The sequence below is a fragment of the Lemur catta genome, chromosome 2 (assembly GCF_020740605.2).
Source record: "Lemur catta isolate mLemCat1 chromosome 2, mLemCat1.pri, whole genome shotgun sequence".
In the NCBI taxonomy this organism is placed as follows: Eukaryota; Metazoa; Chordata; class Mammalia; order Primates; family Lemuridae; genus Lemur; species Lemur catta.
Genome location: NC_059129.1, coordinates 32,717,155 through 32,741,745, shown reverse-complemented (window position 1 = coordinate 32,741,745; position 24,591 = coordinate 32,717,155). Strand labels below are relative to the sequence as shown.

General features: G+C 47.3%; 1 protein-coding gene across 3 annotated transcripts in view; it reads left to right on the top strand.

Annotated features, from left to right (window-relative positions):
• CALN1 (calneuron 1) overlaps positions 1-2,315 on the top strand; it is a 444,631-nt gene extending 442,316 nt beyond the window's left edge. For 2 of the 3 annotated variants that reach the window (XM_045543181.1, XM_045543182.1), the window contains exon 6: positions 1,967-2,315. In XM_045543181.1, the coding sequence (XP_045399137.1) occupies positions 1,967-2,094 (128 nt within the window). In that variant the 3' untranslated portion in view covers positions 2,095-2,315. The remainder of the gene's footprint in view (positions 1-1,966) is intronic. The other variant, XM_045543183.1, reaches the window with a different exon arrangement.
• Positions 2,316-24,591: the final 22,276 nt, after the last annotated feature.

Here is a 24,591-nt window from a genome sequence, read left to right as displayed (position 1 = left end):
GTAAGAACTTAGAGCATCTAAGACCTGCACCCAATCAGCAAGTAGAGAACTAGGCCACAGATACTTTAAATCACCCAAGGGAAGCAGAAGTCCAGGGGATCTGGAAGGATTAAAGATAACAAGACAAGACCTGAGAGATGATGGCAGAAATAATCAACAAGCGCGTGCTGGGGGGCAGGGCCCTGCCTCTCGGTGAAGTGTGGCTTCCTGGAGAAACCGTCCTGTTCCCTGCCATTTTCAAAGATCCCGTGACAAGCCCCGGGGCCCCTTCTCCCAGGGAAAGCTCTGTTTGCCTTTGGAAACACGGCCACCTTCCTACTTCTTCCCTGTTACGTCCAGGGGTTTGGAGGAGCCACTAAATGTCAAGGGCAAGAGGTACTTGAGATTCAATGTTTTTTGTGTTCTTCAAAGGCACGTGGACACCACCTTGACCATCTTCATTTGCCCATCTTCTTTAACAGCTAAATCTAAAGAATCATCTTCTGCAGCACCCAAGACCCAATGTCCCCAACACACACACACAAATACACACACCTCTCCTGTCCCCAGCAACTCCACCCAGGCCTACTGAATCAAACACTCTGGATGTGGGGCCCAGCCGTTGCCTAATCACCCAGCAAGCTTGTTAAAACACACGTTCTCGGCCTCCATCCCAGAGATCCGATGCAGCAACTGTGCAGCGGGGCCGAGAACCCATTTGTATCAGACTCACAGATGGCACTGCCGCTGCTCTAGTGAGTAGCGCTGGGGTGGGTGGCTTCCTGCCCACCTCTAGGGCACAAATATCTTCTGCATGCTAAGTGGTGAACCCGGAGTCCAGGAGAGGCCTCTGCAGGACAGAGCGGGAGAGAGGAGGTGTAGAGGGAAGGAAGAAGGGAAAGAAATTCTGACGCTGGAGTAGAGCTCAGGCTCCCTTCTGAGAAGCAGCGCCGGGGAAGAGACCTGCTCCAGCTCCACGAGCTTCATCAACACTGTTCTTTCTTGTTATTTCCGTTTTCCTGTTTCTGGCCCATATTATTAATGGTAACCCGCTAATTAATGCCTTTTGATTGAGCTCTATGCATGGTTTCCTATGGGCCTTTTAAGAATGAGGGTGTGAGACGTGGCACAACAGAAAGATTAAGAGAACGACCCCTCCCCCCAGGCCCACAGTCGGCCCCTGGGGCCACAGGGAGGCTCTGGGGACAGGACTCCGTGCCCCAGAATATCTGAGAGGGTTTGTGCCTCCCTGTCCTCATGTTGGTGCTGTCCACAGAGTGCACGGTCCCCCCCCTCAAACTTTACAGGACCCAAGATCACACCGGGGGCTTGTTAAACACAGACCTCTGGGCCTCAGGGCCTCTGATTCACTAGATCTGGGATGGGGCCTGGCCAAGAATCTGAATTTTTAATAAGCTCCACGTGACTGGAGATGCTGCTTGCCCAGGGACCCCACTCCAGAGCCACCGTGTGGATATCTGCAGTAGAGTCCTTTAGACAAGCAGCCACCCAAGAACAAGCCCAGGAAAGGTAAGTTGTGCCCAGCCCCACACAAACGTGCAGGGCAGCTTCCGAACCGGCACTGTAGGTATCCGCTGCAGAAATGGACACAGCAATGACAGGATGGTGCCTTGTATGAAACTCACTCTGGAATGTTCCATACTTGCAGGCTCCGAAAGTCACTCTGGCTCTATTACATCAGGAAGTTTATGCCTTACTGTGAACATCACATCAGACACGGTTTTTGTTACATTAATAAGAATGTGCCCATGTCACACCTTTTACCAGAAGGCTTGATGTGCGGGCTCCGAGACAGCCGTCCCGCAAGTGCCTGTCGACTTGATTTGACCAAGTCTCATCCCGCGGGACTCGGGCTGGGGAGAAGGTGCCACCGTGTCTCACTGTGTCCTTTCTCTCTTCTCTCTCCTCCCCACCCCTCCCCCCACGTCACCCCCCTGTGTCCCCGCCCTGTGCGCCCCCACCCCAGTGCACTCCCAGAAGCAGAACAGGCAGACCTGCGTGCGGAAGAGCCTCATCTGCGCCTTCGCCATGGCCTTCATCATAAGCGTCATGCTGATCGCGGCCAATCAGATCCTCCGGAGCGGGATGGAGTAGCGGCCGCGGCCCCGCGCTGCCCTGGACTCTTCCTGCACGCGGCGGGCGCGGACCTACGGGTGGATGCGGACGCGGACGCGGGGACAGTGCAGGCAAGAACCCAAGCTTGAGCGCAGCTGGGGTTGCAAATCAACTTCATCTCCTTGGCAGGGACACAAAAGGGCTGTCTTCAATGCTTTAATGGTTTTCGTTTCCTAATGCAATAAATAGCCAGGAGTTCCGAATTTTTGCTTCAACCACCAGTAGTAACTCTAAAAAATATCATCTTCATCTCGGAATTCCAACGGCCATCCAGGTGTCATGGTGAGAGAGCGAGAGAGAGGAGTGAACACGCAGTCACCTCCATACCCCATTCTTTCAACCCAGGGGGCGACAGGAGACCCCCCCACTGAGGCCAACCCTCAGTCCCAAGAGGCTGACTTCCGGGTTGCCCCAGAAGAGGGGACTTGCCATCTCGCCCTGGCTTCCTTCCTCCACCCATTGGAGACCCCCCCAAGGCATGAGGGGAAAGCCATTAAGCGGGGTGCAGCCCCTGGCGGTTTGCTGCTGCACCCCCGTTGCTTCCGTTCTTACTGCCTTTTCTGCAGGACTCCCGTTGGTAGAGCTGGGGAGCTCTCAGTTTCCGTCGGCACTCGGCTTTCTGTTCCTAGAGCCCATCCCGCACCAGCATTTTGGAATCTGCAGAGAGCCTTCCTCCCAGCTTTGCCCGCCTGTGCTGCCACTAGAGAAAAAGAAGCGTAAACCGTGGGCATCTCTATAACATAGACACATAGACAGACAAATATACTTGGCTTCTTCATATGTGACGTCATTCTTCCCTGATCGCTTACACCTGCTATGAGCTTGTCTTCCCTCCCACACTCATCCCTGCTTCTCTGGGGCAGGGGTGAAGCAGGTTGGGGGAGAGGGGGCTGGAGACTGGTGGTGAGGTGTTGGCAGCCCACAACCCACTATCTGGAGTCCCGGAGAGCCACCACCTCTCTGCAGGACGACCTCCGTAAGTTAAGGTCCTCGTGCATCTTACCTTTCCTTCGTCCTGGAATTTACTTCGTTAGTCTTCCCCAGCTAAAAGGAGAAATCCAATCCAAAGCAGAAAGATGGAGGGCTCCAACGACTGTATTTCACATAATGTTTTCAGGCATTCAGATCTGCAGCTGGCTCATTTTCACAAGAAAGAGGAGGGAAAAAGATGTCAATGAGCTTCGCCAACTGGACAGGTAACTTATCCTGCCTGCAGAAGGCTTCCGCTGGGGAAGGGAACTGAACACCATTTCAAGTCTGTGATTTCCTGATTTCTCGTAGATGCCATATCAGCCACCACTATTAAGCCAAGCTTGCATAGTCAGATTAGCCAGTAATCTCTAGATGTAATATTTCCCTTTGTACTCTTTTCCAAGCTCAGGTCTTTATTTCTGTAATGGAATGTCTTGCTCCTGTTTCTCTTGATTACATCCTAAAGCTACATGTTTTTTTCCCTTCTCCTTTCTGCCCTTTCTTCCAGTATAGAGGCACCAGAATCTTTCCTGTCTCAGTGCAGGGGGTCGGCTTTCTGGTGCAGTGTGTGTTCTGCTCTCCCGTCTTCCCTCTCAGCTTTCCCCCTACCGCCTTCTCAGACTTGGAGCACCCAAGGTCTCCGATTAGGGTCTTCTAGTCCACCTCTGCAGGTGTCTCCAGCCACAGCCTGGGGGCAGCTGGAGAAACTTTCCCTCTGTGGGAGAGTGTGAATATTTCTGATGAGCACAGGTAAAACTAGGGTTTGAGCCATAGTGTGGAGGAGGAAGCAGATGTAAGTTCCCAAGAGCCCAGGGGATGGAGCGCCCCTCTGCACAACTTCCTGGAGTCTGGCCCATCCCCCCTTACCTGCCCGGCCACCAGCCACCGTGTATACCGCATGTCTGCCCCTTCTGTCACTCCCCTTGGCTAACTCACCATGGGCCCATTAGGATCAGAATTCTAAACTAGAGCAGGTCCGTGTAGAATGATACTAATATATTGGATGACTTCATCCTTAGTTTCGGCCCAGGGCAGTTTGCCCTCTCCCAGCGGGACGTGGATGGGAGGGCACAGCAGAATGTGCAGGGCCATATTTCCCTATCTTTCACTGACCCCTAAACCACTAACCATGTCCTCCTGGGGACAAGGGTGCGGGACCCTAAGTAGGCTGGGTAGAAATCCCAGGGATGATTCTGGAAGGAGCCCTGCCCCATGAGTGGGGATTGCAATACTGCAGCCACAGCTGGACTTCAGGACAGAAAAAGGACTTCTTCAAAACCTGCTTTTTTGCAAGGTTTTCAGCCTCCTGCTGGAGAACAGAGATCCCAAAGGATGTGGGGATTAGGTTTTATTGGCAGAGAGATTAGCCACTGTGCAGGGGGGTGGGGATGAAAGGAATTCTTGAGAGATGCCCACAGCTTATTTTCTACAAAGGTCAGCAGTCCTTCCCTAAAGCTGACCCTTTTCCCCTCTCACAGTGACCTGGAAGCTAGCCCACCCTGCCCAGGAGAAAATCCAGGGTAATGCATTCCTCTGTGTTGCTAGGGAGAGAGGGGAAGAAGGAAGCCACAGCATTCTGTTTGACAGCCTAGGAGTTAAGCTCCTGCCATGGTGACCTCCCACCATGGTGACCTCCCACGTGGTACCCAGAGGCTGAAGGTCACAGTGTGTGGAGACAGCACTGAGATAGTGACATTCCTTAGACTTTGGGGCTCAAAGTTTGTCTCTGTGACTTGCACCCTAGCTGCTTTGCTTGGACAATCTGTCTTGGATATATGGAAGGTTTCTTTGTCAGCCATCCCACTTCCAGCTCTGCTCACACAAATCCTATGCCAGGGCCCCATGCCACCTAATGTGCCCATCACAGTGGCTATGAGGCTCATGACTGAAAGTTCCAGAAGGTCCAGGTCTCTTGTGCCCAAGGAGTGCCATGTGACCCCAGCTGGAGATGACCTTTGCAGGAACTGAGAGGAAGGAGCCCAACCCTCACTCTGTCTTCCCAGGTGATAATAGACTTAGGAGCCAGTGACCTGGGCTGCCAGCCATGGGGTGGCTGAGCGATTGGCAAACCCAGCTCGGCTCATTCTTGCTGCAAGAGCAGGTGGCCCCCGACAGCACAAGTGATCAGAGAGGCAGAGGCATTTTGCTTGGGAGAGAAAGGGGAGTGGGCCCTGGATCCCTTGACCCTCGAAGAAGCTGTCACCCGGCTTCCAGACGCAGACAGAGCCCTGAACAGGACCCAGTGTCAGAACTATTAGCAGTGACTTCCAGAATGTGTGTGGGTCCCACGTGACCAATCTGTTAAAAAGAAAAAAAAAATGGATATTGCCATGACAACCCATGCATTCCACCCTGAGTTTGCCAAGGCATACAAAAATAGGGAACATTTTCTTAAAGAACACTCCAGTTCTGCCTGACTTCAACCCGACTCCCTGCATCCACATCCTGCCGGGAGGAGAAATTACCCCCAAAGAATCTGGGTGGTTTCTCTGCCTTTTTCTCTTAGGTTTGAATTTGTCCTTCTATTTACTCAGTAGAACAGGAGCTACTTATAAGCCCAGTGGTATCCTCTCCACCCCAGCCCTAGCCTTACCTCCTAAGGCCCAGAGCAAGGACCCCTTAATCTAAGCAAATAGGCAGAAATGTCATCTGGAAGGCAAACAATATTTTAAGCCTTCAGTCTTTAAAAGCATCTGTTTGCACGTTAAGAAGCTCCCCACAAGCCAGAAATGTGAACTTCAGGGAACTGGGGTTTCCATGTGGTCTCAGGCAAGCCCAGTGGTTTCAGAAGTGTCCAGGTGTTTTATCTGTAGAGAACAAGGTGTGTAAAGAAAAAAAAAATCTTCTTTCTTGATACCTGCTCCTGTCTCAGATGTCACATGACAAATGGTCTACTATCTTGTGCTTCTCCAAAAGAACCTATGAAAGATGGGCAGCGCATTTTGACAATAATGCCCCTCCCATCCTCCCATCCACAGAATCATAAGGTGATGTTATCTAAGAACTTGGAGAGAAAAATTTATCTTTCATTTCAAATGCCTCCTACTGGGCTTAAGTCCAGACTCAGGTCATAAATCAAAGAGAGATTTGCACGTTGCTCTTAACCTGTAGCTGGCAGTCTCCCTGGGACCCTATGAGGGCACAGCCGGAAAACGAAGGGTGTGACCACCAAGAACAGCTCCCCGGGTTGGGCTGGCCTGGCCTCTCATGGCTGCAGGCCCTGGAACCCCATTTCAGCTGAGCCCTTGTTCTCCCTCGAGGAAGCTGCTGAGCTCTGCCCCTCCCAACTGGAGGTCTTCAGCCGTACTGGGTCATTACTGCAACTAGTTCTCCAAACGCTCATGGAATCATGATTTTCATCCTGTGCCACTGAGGTACAGGGCGGGTCTCGAAGCCGCCTGCAAGGAGGGACTGTGATGATGCAGATGAGCTGAGATTGAGCTTCTAGACTTCAGCACATGCCAGTTGTATGACCAGGAGTTCTGCAGAGCTGCGATCCCGGGAGAACATCTGTCTGAAACGACCTCAGACGAGAACATTCTTGTTGGCCTTTTCAGAGATCCCCATGGCGCTCAGAGTCCCTTACCTGAAGGCCTTGCCAGAACCATCTTCCCTCACCACCTGATTACTCAAGTCCCCTAGAAGGGAAAATTCTATCTGCAATAGAACAGAAGCATTATTCAACAGCTAGGGTTTTCAATTAGAATTATTTAAAGCAATGGCAAAGTAAAGGAGGATTTGGGCTGCTGCTTACAGACCTGGTCTTCGTGACAATTTAAGTGTCAGAACTGTTCAGCTCACTTCATACTTGCTTTGACTGAGTCACTCAGGGGACTGTCCTCAGTTTTGTGGCCTTGTGGTACATAGCTGGTTTGGAGGAATGAGGTCAAGTGCACCGACCAGCCAAGCATCTCTCCTAGTGTCCTATGCTCGTTACTAAGGCACATGGTCATTTTGACAGCTATGGTTTCTACTCAGTATTGGCTTGGGACCCTCTTCATATGGTCCCAAGGGACATGATAATAATGCTCAAGAAGTCTTCAAGGCAAAATTAATTTGATTCATTTGGCTTGAAATCAGAATCAGGTTTTTCCAGTCCCACAAAGACAGTCTTTTGAAACTGGACAAAACTTGCCCAGTTCCCTGCCCCTACCCTCCCCCGGGCAGTGTGTCAGCTGAGCTGTGCTGGGCATGGTCTCATCCACCCCTTTCCTCAGGCTTTCAAACCAGTGCTGCTCACACTGTTAGAAGTTACTGTCCAAGTGAAAAGGATGCAGAGGCTGGAATTTTCCAGTTGGATAGAAGAGCGGGCTAACTAGGAAGGAATATTCCAGGGACTGCAAAACTCAGCAGTAATGCTGCTCCATCCTTGGATCTGAGAGAGGAAAAAAAAAAAGGTTTTTAAAGGGCTGCAGATGCTGGTCTCTGAATGTCTTCCCTGGATAGCTGGCCTACTTTGGGAACATGCAGGGGATTGAGTGCCACGGGGCTGCCCATCAGCCTGGTCCACATGACATGCTCTGTGCATTTCCTCAGAGGATGCTGACATCTGTCAAGCACAGAATGCCTCTCCCGGGGCTCTCAGACCTGTTGAACCAAGGCCAGGAGAGCAGAGCAGAGAACCTGAAGTGTGGTCAGATCTACCAGCTGGGAAGGGCACAGGCTGGGAAGGACTGTCCCACCCACCAGCCCGGTTCTGCTGAGTGGCTTTCCTCCCTGGCTTCAGGGTTCTCATCTCTAAAGCCAGAGGAAAGAGAAACCAGAAGAACCCTCCCGTTGTGACATTCCGTGTGAAACACATTGGAGTGAATGTTCACTATTGAGAGGGCCCCGTTTCCCTCATGAAGTGTGTTAAGGACTGGCAGCTTCTTTTTTTCAAACCCAGGTCCCAAGAGACAGTTGTGATTAAAGTATCTCTTTTGGTGTCCGTTGTCTGCAGATGAAACAACGCCATTGGTCTATATGTCAAATGTGTCACACCTTTTAGGCAAAAGGTTTTCTTTATTCCCTAAGGACTTGCTGATTCAAGGGAGCCCCAAAGATGGGTTTTGTGTCCTTGTCTCAGCCAGTGTGAAAATAAAGGGATCCAGTCACCTCGCCACGGGTCACGTGACTCAGAATTCATGAGTAAAGCAGATGAAACAAAAAACCAGATTCCGGGAAAACATGTTTGTTTCTCCATCTGAGAAAGCCCAACTGAAAGCTACTGAATAAAGAGCACAATTTCCAGTCATTTCTTTATTTCCTTTTGTCCTCTGGCCACTGCAACAGCAGTTCCAGAATATGTCGATAGTGGTGTGTAATTATTTGTATCTCGAGGAAGGAAGAGAGTCATGATCTCTGGTGATTTTCGGGAATTAGATGGATAGTTCTGGGGACCGGCCACCTGCAGTCACCCTTAGATGGTGGATAAGTGATGCTGAGCACAGGTGCATGCTTTAGGTGTGGCCCAAGCATGCAGAAGGCAGCAGGAGAGCAGCTGCAGGATCACAAAAATCTCCAGCCCTTCTGCCCCGTGCCAACATAAAATCCTAGGTTCTTGGGTTTCTTTCCCTCTTCCTAAAGTAGACTGATGTCTCAGTGATTGTTTTTATAGCAAGCCCTGTTGTTCTTCCTTGGAAAGACCTAGATTGGCCAAGAAAGGACCCTGTTGGCTCCTGTAGGAGACTGGCACTAGCCAGCATCTCCAAGGAACATCAAAGAATATTCTTTCTTTCTTACCTGAAAATCAGCTTTCAGGGGTCCTTGAATGGCTTCTTAGTGGGGTTTGGTTTGTTCCCCAAATCTGAATCCAGGAAGAAACTATCTCTCCAAGGACTAACCAAAGGCAATGCCCTTGGAGGGAAGTCAGACTCAGAAAGTCTAACTGGGCAGTGGGTTGACAAACTGTCATCTGGTGGGTGGGCGTGGGAGTGTCGCTTTGATCCTAGAGGTCATTAGACTTCAGACGTGTGTGCATAGTTTCCCAAAGCACAGCAGGAAATGACTGGAATCCTTGCCCCCAACGTGCCGGGTGTAAACAGAAGCACAGGATGATTACGGCCAGGAGAGGGGAGTTCAGCAGCTCTCATACCCAGAATGGGCCACTAATACTGAAATCACGGATCACAGCCTTCCCTTCCACCTCATTCACATTCCCTTTTTTCCCATTCAGTATTAGTTGATGATTTCTGCTATTACGTGATGCGAGAGAGTCAGCAGACTAGTCAAAAGAAAAATCTTTATATAAAATGTAAATATTAATATAAAATAACTTGGCATGCAACTTACTGATCAAATGAAGTATATATTATTAATATGTTATCTCAGTGTATAAAAGAAAACTGACTGCCATATTAACCAGATGTTTTCTTTAACCAAACTTGTCTGTAAATATATAATCTGTATAAAAAGAGTCTAATTTACCATTATTTATGCAATAGAAAAAAATAAAAGTTCTCTTTTTTTTTTTGCTTTTGACGAGAGATTCGGTTCATTATCTGTGACTTGATTGACAAATGGGTCATGAGATTCATTCCCGTGACCCTGACGGGCAGCGGATCTGTTCAGATGACAGGCGGGCATCGCCAGGAAGCAGCAGGTGTGAAAGCCACCAGGGGACGTGGCTGGGTGGTGGGACTTTGAGGAGCAATGACTGGCGCAGAGGGGGAACCAGCGGCCTGGGGAGCATATGGTGAGGAAGATGAAATATCTTCTGGCTGAGGAGCAGATGCTATAATTTAAAAAACTTTGCAGACACCCAAGCTAATGGTGTCATCCTCTCGAGCGTCCTTTTGCCAAATTCTTCCCAGCATTAGCGTTCAGGCACCGCATAGCTTTCACTTAAGCTTTTGGAATTTTTAATGTTATTTGAGCTTCTCGAGGATAGAAAAAGACACCCATTCTCTTATATAAATGAGAAAACAAAAGCACCAAAAAGTTATACGACTTGGGTAAGGGCATTAGCTGAGATCCTACCCAAATTTGGACCAAAACTTTGGCCTCCCGTCTCCAAGCTCCACGAAGCATCTCATATTTTCTTCATGTCTCAATAATGTTATCACACATTTTTCCAAATGGCTTGTCCTCAGCCATAAATTGAAGTTTGCATTGGGTGTGCGCTCCCAAAGTCTTTTAGGGTAACCTATTTTAAACGTTGTATTTTATATACCTTCTTAGGGGTGACATAGGAGGTCAAATCATTAAGCATTTGTTATTGTTTAAAAATCCTGAAAATAGAGTGTTCCAGGCATAAAGCACGCTTTTCTTTATGCTTTTCTCTCTGTTAAAGGGGCCCTCTGGCAAATTCCAGTGCATTAATGAATTACATTTTATCCTCTCTGATCTGTGGTTTTAAGATTTTTTTATTATAACCCAGTACTTAGTTATGAATATTCATTCTCCCAGGCTACTCACTCCAGGAGTTTTCTGCACAATAAACTGCTCACCTGGGGACCGACAACAAAGCTCAATGTCCCCGATCCCTGACACACAGAGATAATGACAATGAAGCCTGAGGACTTCAGGCTTCAGGCTTTGGGCCAACTTTGGCCCAAGTTGGATAATATTCAAGGTAGAAAAAAAAAAATGCTCTCCCTTATGATGTACACATACCTTTGAGTCGTATTGGAATTTTTTCCACAGTTTTGGAGATAAATGAATTTCAAAAGCTTTTCTTTCAGATTAATGCTTGTGGTTCAGCCATATGCACAATTAGAAAGTTGTGCCCATGAATTCTGCCAAATCTGGCAGGTCTGCCCACAGCAAGGAGCTTGGCTTTGAGTGACAAATGATTGGGTGTCATGGACTCGAGGCCATGTCCCTGGTTTTACAGGCCAGGACACCTGGGCTTCAATCACTGGGCAGTGGCTGGAGCAGAGGAAACAGCCGGGCTACAAGCTCCCTGCTGCCCACCCCTAGGTCTGGCACTGCACACTTGGGGCCACGCTTCAGAGCCCAAGTGTAGGTCAAGTGCAGCCAGAGGCTCTGCTGGCTTGGGTGGTCTTCAGCACTCAGTCCTGCAGCTGTGCTGGGACCTGGCTGCCTGCAGGGCAAGGACCCTGCTGTCATTGCTGAATTTTCTAGGACCAGGAAGACAGACACAATTGCTGATTACAGGGGAGCTCCAGGATTGTGCTGAGACGACACGCTGGCTCAGACCCTTTGTGAGTGTGGCTCCTGTGACCTTGGTCTCTTCCTCCCTCCCCATCTTTCCTCTCTGCTCTCAAGACAGCTCAAAGCTAGCTGAGCTTCAAAGGCCTCTCCCAGCCAGTGGCTCGCCACTCTGGTGGCACCTGGGGACTGCCTGGGGAGCTTTACAAAGTATATCGCTGTCTCGGCCCCTCCCCCAGACAGTCGCCTGCTCTGGGTGATCCCTTTTCCCTGGGGTGACCCGTTGTTCTGGAGGCACCTGGGCGTCAGGGGCTGTGGAAGCTCACAGGTGATTCTAATTGTAGACAGGGTCAGCAACTAGGGCAGTGAGTTCCTGCTGTTGCCGATTCAGGTGACTTCCAGGGAAGCAGGCCTGTCCTCTTAGCAAAGTGGCTCTCAGAGTGTGGTCGTCAACTAGACCCTGAGGGCCTGTTAGAGACGCACAGCCTCAGGCCACAGACTACGCAGTCAGAAACCCTGGAGGGGGACACAGCAACGAGCCCCCGGGTAATTGTGACTCACCCTCAGGTTTGAGGGCCGCTGTCTTAGTGACACTTTGTTCCAGTGATGGACATGGGGATTGATACAGTTAACCACATCACCAGTTGCTTTGTAAATATACAGATGCCTCGGGCTCCTCCCAGACTTACTGAATCAGAATGGCAGAGGAAAGGCCAGCCGGTGGGGGGCGGCCGCCCCTGGGCGCCATCAGTAGGGAAGATGAGCTTCAGGCAGCTCAGCAGGCTGAGTTGGGAGCGCTGGGCCGTCTCCCTGGGGTGGGCCCTCTGAAGTGCTCCCAGCTCCTGGGCCTCAGGAGGCATTTCCTGGAGGTGGTCCCCTGGCTGTCACCTGCAGTTGCAGCCTGTGTCCCTGACACCCAGCAGCAGAGACCTGTGTGGGGCTGCAGACACCTCCCCCCTCCTTCCCGGGGAGGTGCCCCAGCTTAGCAGGCGGCTCCCTGATGACCTTCCCTCCTGCCTTTCACTGACAAAGCCGTGGCCACCAGGCTGTCCCAGGAAGCAAAGGGGTGGGAGTGGAGTTTGCAGAATAAATGACATTCCCCGCCTTTTCCCTAAGATTACTCTGGGAGACAGGAGAGTAAAAATAGCACCAAGAAGGAGTGACTTGTGTGGTATGTCAATTATACCTCAATAGAGTTGTTATAAAAAAATGAGCACAAAGAGTAGCCTCAGAAAAAGGAAAAGCAGCCAGAGTCCCCAGGAGGTGGAGGGACGGGGCTGGCCAAGCCTCCTGTAGCAATGTGAGCCTCAGCTTGCAGCCGGGGCAGCCGGCAGGTCCCAGCTTCTCCCCCGGGGCCTCAGGCAGAAAGCCCTGCACCTCAGAGAGCAATGCCAGCCAGGCCCGGGCACAGTGTGTGGAGGAGCCACGTGGAGGAGGGCTCAGCCAGGGGCTCCTTCAGCCTCAGCTCTTCCCAGCCTTCCGGAATGAGGAGGCTCCAGCCAGGCTTTTGTGCGTTTGAGCCCCTGCGGTCCGGGAGCCCCATGGAAGGCTTTCTTCTTGGTCCGTGTCCCTCCAGCGCCGGCCTCCAACCCCTCCACCGCCTTCTCCTCTAGGGTGGAGTGTCCAGCCTAGAAAAGAGAACTTGGGGAGTGTGTGTGTCGGGGGGACTGGGTGTGTCTGCAGTGCCATCACATAAGGGAGGAAATGGGGTCACGCTGTGCGGGGTGCGGACAGGCTGTGCCCATCTGTGACCCTGGATGAACAAATGACCTCAGCTGTGTGGCTAAAATAAACTTCCTTAGCCATACGACAGCTTATACTGCTCATCGTTGCGTTCCCAGCACCTAGCACTGTGCCCAGCACATAGTAGGTGCTCAGTAAATATTTGCTAAATAAATAAATAAGCAAATGAAACAAATGACCTCCCATTGCTCGGATATTCAGATTGCCGGGCGGTGCGGGGCTCTCGTGCCTCCCTTCTCTTCTCTCTGCGACCTCCCTCCTCCTTCCACCCTGCTGGCCTTGGTTCTCATGCCTTTGTCAAAATCAGGTATGCCCTGTGTTTATATGCTTTTGTTTTAGCTTTTCTGGCCGTCCAAGAATTCTTCGTCCTCCCTGATAAGCCAGCTGGGAGGTGATCTTCAGCCGCTTCCTGGTGCCACAGAGCTGCGCTGTCCTCGGGCTGAGAGGCACGCCCGTCTCCTCCCTGAGAGCCGCAGCGTCAGTCCCCTTGGCTTGGTCCAAGGTCTCCACAGCGTCAACACTTCCCCCTCCTGGCCTGGGATGGGTGGGTTCCGCCTGATTCCTTGCACAGCCCCCCCACCCCCCGTTTCTCCCCGCAGGTTTCCACCCACACCTGCCGACTGCCAACGCCACCAAGTAGCAGCAGCCTTCCCTGTACCGCAGATGCCTAGAGGCTCATTCAAGTCACTAGCTGGTGTCTGCGGGACAGATAGGACACAGATAGAGACATAAACAAGACACAGGCAGTTCACAGTTGCATAGAAAGAAGAGACGAGAAACCCTGCAATTACAGCCCAGGCTCGGGAGCCCTCTGGAAGGATTCATCACAGAAGATCACAGCGATACAAAAGACAGAGCACTGCTCATTTTGAAACATTTTCATTTTTAATTATGAACTATTTCAAGCACATATAAAACAGCAGACAGCAGTATACCTATCACCCAGACTTCACAGATGTGAATATTTTGACTGAGATGTCTCTCTTTTTCACACACACTTGCACTCTCTCATTCTCTCTTTCTGTATTTCCATCTCTGTCTCTATTTCTAAGAAATAAAACCTTAGAGAAGCTGCTAATGCCCCAGCCTACTCTATCTTTCCCTGTCCCCTCTGTCTCCTGATGTAACCACCTTCCTGAAATTGATCCTGTATAGTTATCTATATAAAGTGAGATCTATTATGAAGAATTGGCTCATAAGGTTTTGGAGGCTGAGAAGTCCCGTGATAGGTTTCCTGCAAGCTGGACCCCCAGGAAAGCTTTGGTACAAATTCCAGTCTGAGTCTGCAGGTCTGAGGACCAGGGGAACTGATGGTCTAAGTCTCAGTCCAAGGGCAAGAGGAGATGAGAGGTCCCATCTCAGCAGGGGGGAAGAAAAGGGCAATCCCTCCTTCCATCTTTTTGTTCCATTCAGGGCCTCGACGGCTTGGATGCTGCCCACCCACTCTGGGGAGGGTGACCTGCTTCCCTGAGCCACGGATTGATATGTTCCTCCCATCTGGAAACAGCCTCGCAGACACAACCAGAAAAAAATAGGTTTAATCTGGGGGTCGTGTGGTACAGTCAAGTACATGCATAAACTTAAGCATCAGGGGAAGACCTCATCTATAGTTTTTGTACAGGAATCCTTGGAGGGGCAGGACAGGCTGCCCCTCCTGTCAGAAAGGAAATTAGTCAGGAAGTACGGGGACAGTGCCTTCCAGCAAGAGGAATGAGCATGTGCAAAGGCCCAAAGGCATGGCCCACTTGGCTAAGAAACTAGTTATGAGACTGCATTAATCCAGGGGAGAAGTGATGGTGGCCCAAACTCGGAGAGTGAGGGTGGGACGTAGAGTCCAGGGAAGACCCAAGAGAGACTGAGGAAGGGCCTGGTACTGACGTGGCTTGAAGGAGAGGATGACGCAGGCATAACCTCTGGGCCTCTGTTTGAAAAGAGGTGGGGGACATTGAATTCAGTTTAAGTTCTGCCTTTATGGCATCCAAGTGACATAAGAGAAAATTGCAGCCTATCTTGGATCCTTACCTCTGTTCACACACTGGGACTCACCCAGCATTGCTCTCTGGTGTCATGTAGACCCACAATCAGCCTGGCCCTGCAGGAACCGGGCCAATGAGAGAGTTTCATGCCAATGGCAGGCTCGAAGGTGGGAATAAAACCAAAGCTGTCCCGGAGAGGATAAACAGGCAGGTGACATGCAGACAAAGCATAGCGCCTCAGTTGCCTGCATTGAAAGAAATCCTACTGCGGACTTTGCCTTTGTTTCCTTTGTATCCATTGACCTTTCAAAGAATTTAAGAAGAAACTTTATAGAGATTTCCAAAGTCCAAATAGACAGAGGTGGTGGCCGTGGGATCAGAACTCCATACCGAAAGCTTGCTTCGTGTATGAACAGCCTGGAACAGATTCATTTTAAGGCCTTTAACAATGTACACACCTAAGCAGGCAGGCCACTCACACTCTCAGCCACAACCCCCCGCCCCACCACACACATTGCTAATCTCAACCTGAGCTCAATTATTTAACAGATTCATTGCCAAACCTGGGTTTTCATAAATGATTTCCAGGAAATGTGAGGGTTGAAATCAAGTTGAACTCATGTGGTTTTGCTCTTAAACTTGAATTTTCCCTGTGATTTCTGGAAGACCTTGCAGTTCTGACTTCAGCAACCTCTGTTGGTTGCTTGTTTTGACTCCAGGAAGCTCCAAGGTAATCTATCTTATTAAACCCAAATAGAATGTTGGAAGGAAGAGTTTGAGCATCAGCCCACACAAAAGAACAGTTTATCTTGCCAGAGAAGTATAAAATCAAATATCCATATCATTGGAGGGAATTTTCTTTGCTTGGCTTTCAGAATAAAATATGCTTTGAACTCCCTTACCAGAGGGTAAAAAAAAAAAGCAAACTTTCTTCAGTTGAATCACTTTTGCAAAACCACTGTCCTTGCCTTCTCTCAGCAAGCTTGGAGGCTTCAGAATTTTTGTGAGAGTCTGAGCCATTTTCCAAGTGTCCTTGCTGTAATTACATATTAACACATGTCACCATATTGAAAGGCCTGAGACTCAGTTTACACTCACTTGTAAGGATAGAAACCTTTAGTGTAAAAACTTATGTAAATATGAGAAATCCTCACAACATAACCTGATTATTGGAATGACTACTGGTTTTATTTGGAAGCTCCTTAGTTTCCAAATGTATTTCCGTACCTGGCCCTTCCTGACAAGCCTCCTGTCTGCCATTCCACAAAGCAAAGAGGCACAGCTATTCTTGGGAGCCATCTTCTCTTCTCCTGTCAACAGTAACATTCTCTGTGTTTTTCCTTACTTTATCATTTTTCTGTGGTATAAAAAACATTCAAGAAGATATAAACAATGTTAAAAGATAATGCTTCATTTGCCATCTGCCAAGTTTCCATTAAAATAATGTTGAAGATGTACAAATAGAGGGGCAAGAATCAACACTGGAAACCAAAGGTAAAAGTTTAGAGGAAAATTTTTGAAAACCACAGAGCCAGTAAGACTGAAGAAGAAATTCAGTGGACGATCAACACCTGTGCTACCTTCTGAGCCATGATGACCCTGCCCAGCTGCAGGTGGTGGGGGGCCTGCAGCCAGCCTAACACAGAGCAGCCTGGCCTTACCTGACATGCTAAGGGCCTCTTCACTCCGTTGCCACCCACGACTGTAGTTTTGGGAAATCAGAAGCTCTCTATCCTAGGGATATCCATTAGTCTCTCTTTGAACTAATCTGGGGAACACAGACAACGGCCCAATAACCAATTTCTCATTAGACACTATAAAGGCCAAAAAATACGATGATACATTTAAAGTGCTGAGGGAGAAAACAAACTGTCAGCCAAGAATTTTATATGCAGCAAAACTAAAGACCGTATGAATGGTATGTTTTGCTTGTAACTCCTTTTTTTCTGTCTGACTTAAAAGACAACTGCATAAAGCAAGAACTGTAAACCTATGTTAACGGGTACCCAAAATATAAAGGTATGATTTGTGAAAATAACAGCAAGAGGAAACAGAGATATGCAGAGACATATAAGGAGCAAAGTTTTTATCCATTATTGAAATTATGTTGGTATTAATCTGAACTAGATTGTTATAAATTAAGATGTTACTTGCAATTCCTAGGGAAGCCATTAAGAAAATAACTCAGAAAAGGTTAGTAAAACAAATGACCACGGAATTAAAATGGTATACTGTGTGCAACAAAATCATGGGAGGCCATTGGTCTGGACTGAGCTCATTCACTGGGCCCCGACAGACCAGACCAAAATGGAGTTACTCGTGCTAAATTCTATGTAATCAAACTGAAACTTTAAGGAAGCAGATAGATCCCAAAATAGATCAATATTTTCTTCCTCCTGAAAATATGAGATTCCAACATAATAAGGAAGCTGTCTGTGCTCTAAAAAAGTAAATTGAAGTAAGCAGGTTTTTTCCTATTATTTTGTTTCTTGGTTCCCATCTTACAACTTATTGTTCTATTTCTCAGTGAGATTTGAGACAAAATAAGTCCATTTATGATGGTGGCAGAGTGGTATCAATGTCTAAATTAAGAGGTTGACCAAAAGGGAGAAATTGTTAAATTAAGTTTAGCCTAAAGCTGCCTCCTTACATATTTTAAGTTCATCCTAAAGGTTTCTTCATACATAGCGAATTGTAATGTAGCTTGCTGTTTAAACAGACTATAACCTTCTCTGGTACCAGTCACAGAGTTTGGCTGATCCCAGGCAGCCAGCCGTTCAAGCCACGTTTAAATAAGGTGAACACCAAGCTACAACCGATCCAGCTGTCTGTACCTCACTTCCATTTTTTGCACATAGCTTTTCCTTTTTCTGTCCATAAATGTTATCCAACCACGTGGCAGCTCCAGAGCTTCTCTCAACCTATTCTGGTTCTGGGGACTGCACGATTCACAAATTAGCCTTTGCCCAGGTAAACTCTGCTAAATTTAATTTGTCTCAAGTTTTTCTTTCAACAACTGGAAAGTCACTATATAACACAAAAGAAGGCAATAATGAAGGATTAAAGAACAAAAAGACACATAGGTTCCAGTTCTTCAGATTAGGGATTTGGAAGTTGCCACTCAGTCTTAATAAGCAGTGCTGAAAAAAACTGAAAAATCAACAACTCTTCTTAGGTCCATAAGAGAAGTGAAATCACAGTGCAAACTGCTGACCCCAAAATTGAGGAGAAAGACAGGCAGATACAGAGAGTAACAACTTAACAGAGCAGAAACTTGTGAACAGCAACCTCCAAGGGAACCATTGCGGAGTAGGAAAACCTGAGCTGTAATTGATAAATTGCTGGAGTCTTAGGCAGAGAAACAGGTCTCAGAGTTAAAACTCCAGAGATCACAGGGGAGCCCCCACGCTTTTGCTTTGTGAGCTTTACATCCAGGATCTCCATCAGTTTCTCACAGTGCTTATCAGAGATAAGTCTCCTCCTGCTTCTGGTAGAGTGAGGGTAAAGGAACTATCTTGAAATATGCCAGAGCATTCTGTTCTGCTTAACAAGGTCTGCCCTCAGGAGAGACTAGTTAACCACAACCTAAACCGCTGGGGTTTTATCAGAGCCCAACTGATCTGGGGGAAGGGAATACCCAACTGCAGCTCACTCTAGGCACTCAAGAGGGAGAAGAGAAATGCTCGGCTCTAGCTCATTCTAGCCATCCTAAGGGGGGAGGAAAACACTGAGAAATATTTGTGAAGTTTGCAGTCCAGAGGATACGTTTACTAAAAGGCTGATACCTAATACTAGGATTATAGAAGATTTCCCTGCCCCCTACCCCTTGCCATCACATTAGTAAGGGCCTACTGACAGCAGTTCTTTTTACCTGGTATGTCATGTCCAGCTAACAAGAAAAAATTACAAGAATACTAAAATGAAAAAACCAGTTTGAGGACACAGAGCAAACATCAGAATCAGACATGGCAAGGATGTTATAATTTTTAGACAGGGAATTTAAAACTATGATCAAGATGATAAGGGCTCTAATGGGTAGTAAAGTAGATACCATGTAAGAACGGACAGGCAATATTAGCAGAGAGATGAAAATCCTAAGAAAGAATCAAAAATAAACAATAGTGATCAAAAACACTGTAACAGAAATGGAAAATGCCTTTGATGGGCTTGTTAGCAGACTAAACACAAATGAGGAAAGAATCTCTGAGCTTGATGATACATCAACAAAGACCTCCAAAACTGAAAATCAAAAAGAACGAAGACTTTAAAATAAAACAGAACAGAATTCCAAGAATTGTAGGACATCTATAAAAGGTGTAAATGCATGTAATGAGAATACCAGAAGGAGGCAAACAAGAGAAAGGAAAAGAAGCAATATTTGAAGCACTAATGACTGACAATTTCCCAAAATTAATGTCTGACACCACAGGTCCAGGAAGCTCAGAGAATGCCAAGCAAGATAAATGAAAAAAACAAACAAACAACAACAACAACAAAAAAACCCAAGAAAACAAAACAACAACAAAAAAACCTCTACACCTAGGCATGTCATATTCAAACAAAGATAGAGGAAAAAATCCTGAAAGAAGCCAGAGGGGGAAAACACCTTACCCAAAGAGGAGCAAAGAGAAGAATTATATCCAACTTCTTCTCAGAACCATGCAAGCAAGAAGCAAGAAGAGAGTAAAGTGAAATATATATAATAAAATATTGAGAAAAAAAATCACCAACCCAGAATTCTATACCCTCAAAATTATTCTTCAAATGTGAAAGAGAAATAAAGACTTTCTAATGTGAACAAAAATTGAAAGAATGTGTTGCTAGTAGACCTTCCTTGTAAGAATTACTTTAAAAAGTTCTTTAGAGAGAAGGAAACTAACAAAGGTCACAAACTTGTATCTACAAAAAGAAAGGAAGAGCATCAAAGAAAGAATAAATGAAGGTAAAATAAAAACTTCTAATTCTCTTATTTTCAACTGATCTAACATAATAGTTTATTCTAAATAATAAAGCAACAATGTATTAAATTATGTATGCTTATGTATATATCACATATATATGCTTATGTAAGCTTATCTATAGTGAAATGAATGACAGGAATGATGCAGGGGACAAGAGGAAGGAATTTGGATTTTTTTTTATCAGAGGGTGCTATCTACATCCACACCACCCGGAACGCACCCTATCTCATCTGATCTCGGAAGCTAAGCAGGGTCATGCCTGGTTAGTACTTGGATGGGGGAAGGTGCTCACACTACCCATTAAGTGGTATAGTGTTATTTGCAAATAGACTTGGATTTCTTGCAGATGTATATTGCAAACTCTAGGGAAAACACTAAAAACATAAACAGATGTATAATTGATATTCTGAGAAATAAAAGATAATGGAATCATTTAAAATGCTCAGTTAAAACCACAAAAGGCAGAAAAAGCATAGAAAACAAAAACAGAAACAAATAATGAGGGGACCAAATAGAAAATAGTAACAAATATGGTAGATATTAATCCAAGTATATCAATAATCACTTTGAACATCAGTGCTCTAAAGGCATCAATTAGAAGACAGAGGTTATCATAATGGGCAAAGAAACAAGACCCAACTATATGTTGTCTACAAAAAACCCACTTTGAGTATACAGACATATATAGATTAAAAATAATTGGACAGAGTAAGATAGGCTATGCAAATACAAATCAAAAGAGAGTGGAAGTATTGATTACAGACAGAGTAGACTTTAAAGATATGAAATGTATCATGGAGAAAGAGGGGCATGGCACGATGATAAAGGGGCCAGCCCTTCAAGAAGACATAAAAATCCTTAATGTGTATGCACCTAACAGCAGAGCATCAAACTACATCAGGCAAAAACTGATAGAACTGAAGGAGAAATACATAAATCAATAAGCCTCTAGCCACACTAACTAATATTAATAAAAAAAGAGAGAACACAAATTACTATTGTCAGAAATGAAAGAAGGAACATCAGTATAGATCCCAGGGACATTAAAAGAATCATACAGGAATGCTATGAACTACTCTATGCCCCACACTTGATAACCTAGAGGAAATCGACCAATTCCTTGAAAGACACAGTCTGGCAAAACTGACACAAGAAAAAATAGGCAATCTGAATAGGCCTATATCTAGTAAAGAAATTGAGTCAATAATTAATAAACTTCTAAAGAAAAAAGCACAAGACTGAGATGGATTTATTGGTGAATTCTACCGAACATTTAAGGAAGAAATTATACCAATTCTCCACAATCTCTTTCAGAAGGTAGAAATAGGAGGAATACTTTCTAACTCATTCTATGAATATCACCTTGCAGGCAGGAGCAACTTCTTTTTGAGGTGAGAGGGCAAGGGATGGCCCCTGCAGCTGCCAGAGCCCGTTTTAGCTCCAGAGAACACCCGTCTCTGTCTCCCCAAAGTGGACATGGCTCCCCACTACCTGAACTGAGTTGAGGAGAAAGAAATAGACTTGGAAACTTCCAGACAACCTTCATCATTTGTTTCTTGAATAAGTTCCCTGGGGTGCACCCCAAGACCCTGATTCCACCTGTTTGGGGGATTTCTAGAAATTCTAGTTGGTTTCATTTGTCTTGAGTCACCTTTTGGGGGTGGCTTTCATGAGTTTGAGTTGAACTAGGGAAGCTGGTTTGAATTTGGAGCTCAGTTGTGGTTACCAGGGAACAGGTGAACTAGGCCACAATTTTGGGAGGGTTTCCCAGGGAGCAAGGGGATTAGGCCACCCATTTGGAGAGGGTTTTGAACCTTCCAGCTGGGGTGGCATTTATCCCCTTTGATTCCCATTTGTGAACCTTCCAGCCCTGTGCTAGGGCATTTGAGGCACCAGTTGAGGTGACATTTGGGGTGGTGTTTGGCCCCTTTGGATTCCCATTTGTTTGATAGGCCCTGGCATTTTTGTATCCCTTGTATTGTCTGTTTGTTATTTGTGAGTTTTGTTGCAACGTAAGGAAGCTCCATCTCAAAGTCCCTTGGGAAAACTTTTGGCTGAATGGTTAACTTGTAACTATGAACCTCTGTGTAAAGAGAATGATGTTATTGTAATCCAATGTGTGTGCTGGAGTGTGAGCAGAAGTGGCTGTTAAATGAAAATTCCCATTTCATTGATAGGCCATGGCATTTTAGATTGTGCTGGGCATTCCATATATGGTTTGTGTTTGATTTTTTGTCAGTTTTCGTGAGATTTTGTACCTATGTCTAAAGATCACTGTGATACCACTTGTCCGGAGTATGAGGAAAAGTGGTGGTTGATGGTTTATTCTGAGCTATTGGTTCTTTTAAAATTCAGAGCTCAAATGATCAACTTGCCACTATAGAGTTAAGATGTTGAGTATCAAGCTCTCTGCTTGAGATAAACTCATTGTTTATGGTATACAAAATGATCTGTATTTGTATGATCTTTGATAAATGAGGTCCTCCCACACCCACCGGAACACCCACAGCCGGCCAGGGCCAGGTGCTGGGCAGGGCCACCGCCCAGTGGCAGACCTGGCAGGAGCAAGGACCGGTGCACACAGCCTGCTGCCCAGCAGTGCACAGCCGGGGGAAGGAACGCCTGCTGCCGCCATCTTGGCACCATGGGAGGGGCCAGGGAGGGTGCCACCTGAACTAACTCTTCAGTCCCACACCCAGTAAATTATGACTCAGGGTTTGGAATGGTCTTTCCCAGCAGCAAACTTGATTTGGGACAGAGGGAGCCCATAGCTGTGGCGGGCAATTTGCGGTAACATCAGATAGGCAGGCTTGAATGTGCAAGAACAGCTAAAGTGTCCTTTGAGACAGTCAAAAGGAATTGGTGAAAAAGCCATCCAAACTGACATTTTGTGAAGAAGAATCTTGAAAGGAACATTGCCCAAAATTGTAAAGGACTCCGGGTGGCAGCAAGCTTTCAGGAAAGCAAATAGTTTTTTTAAGTCTAGGACTCAGGTGGTGAAGGAGGGGGCCCAGAGCCTCCTGCCTCCAAATATCCCCATGGAAGCTCTGGGCAAAATTGACAGTGGGGATTCGATTGGCATCAGCTGTGTGGACAGAAGTAGTCCAGGGAGCCCCTTCCCCTGGCTGCCACCCTGATCACCAGCACCAGCCGCACCCAGTGCTCTGCAAGCCAGGCAGGGGACAGCAGGGGAGGGGCTGGGTGGCAGTGAGGCAGCTGTAGACAAGTGGCTGCTGAGAAACTCATCACAGCAGGCCCAGGAGGTGGACCTGTGTGAGCAGCAGGAACACCACCAGGGGTTGTTTCAGAAGTGGCAGAATCTCACCTCTGGACCGAGGCAGGGGTGGGGTGGGGTGGGGGGGGTGGTGGGGGGGAGGGCAAGGATGGGACAGTGCTGCCAAGCTTCTGCTGGGTGAATACCAGGGCCTGGTGAAGTATACAGGAGACTGCCATGTGCTTTGAAGTTTAGGCCTCAGCAAGCCTGCACATCGTTACAGCATTGGCAAGAAGAAAGCTACCATAAGTGAGTAAGGATATTAAGTATTCCACCAAAACAATGGCCTTAATACAGCTTTGGCTGAGCCCAAATGGGCGGCTAGCATGACAAAAAAATCAGGCAACTGGCAGAGCTGCTAACGAGGCTGCTGGAGATGATCTCTTCCTCGGGGCCTTGATAACCTAGCTAGATTTAGACCCCCTTTACAAGGAAAGATGGTGGTTCTGACATTGGGATGGCACAGCTAAATGGAGGCAGAATTCTCATAGACTTGTCTCCTACTCAAAGCTTTGGTTCAGCCTGTTATGAGGTGCCTACATGGATACACACATTGGGAGGAGGATGGCTTGATGGATTTGGTGGGACCTCATTTGAGAGGACCCCATTTATAACTAACTGTTTATGTGCTTGGGGTGGTCCAAGGACAGAAAGGTGACCCGCTACACAAGGAGCCCAACATGTGGGGGTCCACCCTTTTGATGATTGACAGCGTCACTTGGAAGCCTGGGCTTATATCAGTAGATACATTTTCAGGCTAGGTAGAGGCTTGTCCTACCCAAACAGACAGAATGTCTGAGGTTCCGAGGTGGGCTCCTACCAGGAGTTGCTGGCCTAAGACAGGGCCTTTGCTGAGTTCCTGCACACATATGCCAGAACAGAACAAGGACAGGCCTCCAAGGATGACATGATAACATGCATCAGCAGTCCAGGGAAAGAGGCTGAGCAGATAGAGAACGGCATGCTGGTGATGGACGCTGTGGACAGACAGCAGCAGAGACAGCTCAGCAGCTCCTCCTCCTGCAGTGAGGATGTCAACAGACATCCCATTGCCAACAGGACCCAGGAGCACACTCTGGGGAGCCCTGGACATTTTGCAAGAGTGATAATAGACTCTCCTTTGTAGCAGAGCTAACCCAGCAAGTAAACAAAGCCCTACACCTAGAATAGAAAGTGCACACAATGTCCAGTACAGGGCTGGGTTAGAAAGGAAACTTGGGACCTCTGAGTGCAGAGCTATGAGTTGTACCCTGTAGGTGATCCAAGAGACGGCTTCTGCAAATTCAGAAATCATGTCCGTTTCACCTTGTCAGTCCTCACAGTTGTGATTGTTGCTTATGCCCCTTTTCACCTGATAATTGTACCTTCTGTCTAATACATCATCACAATTCAGCAGGAAGTAGCTTGATGACTATGTTGCTCCTCCTCCCACAGACATGGAAGGGTAAAATTGACAGTG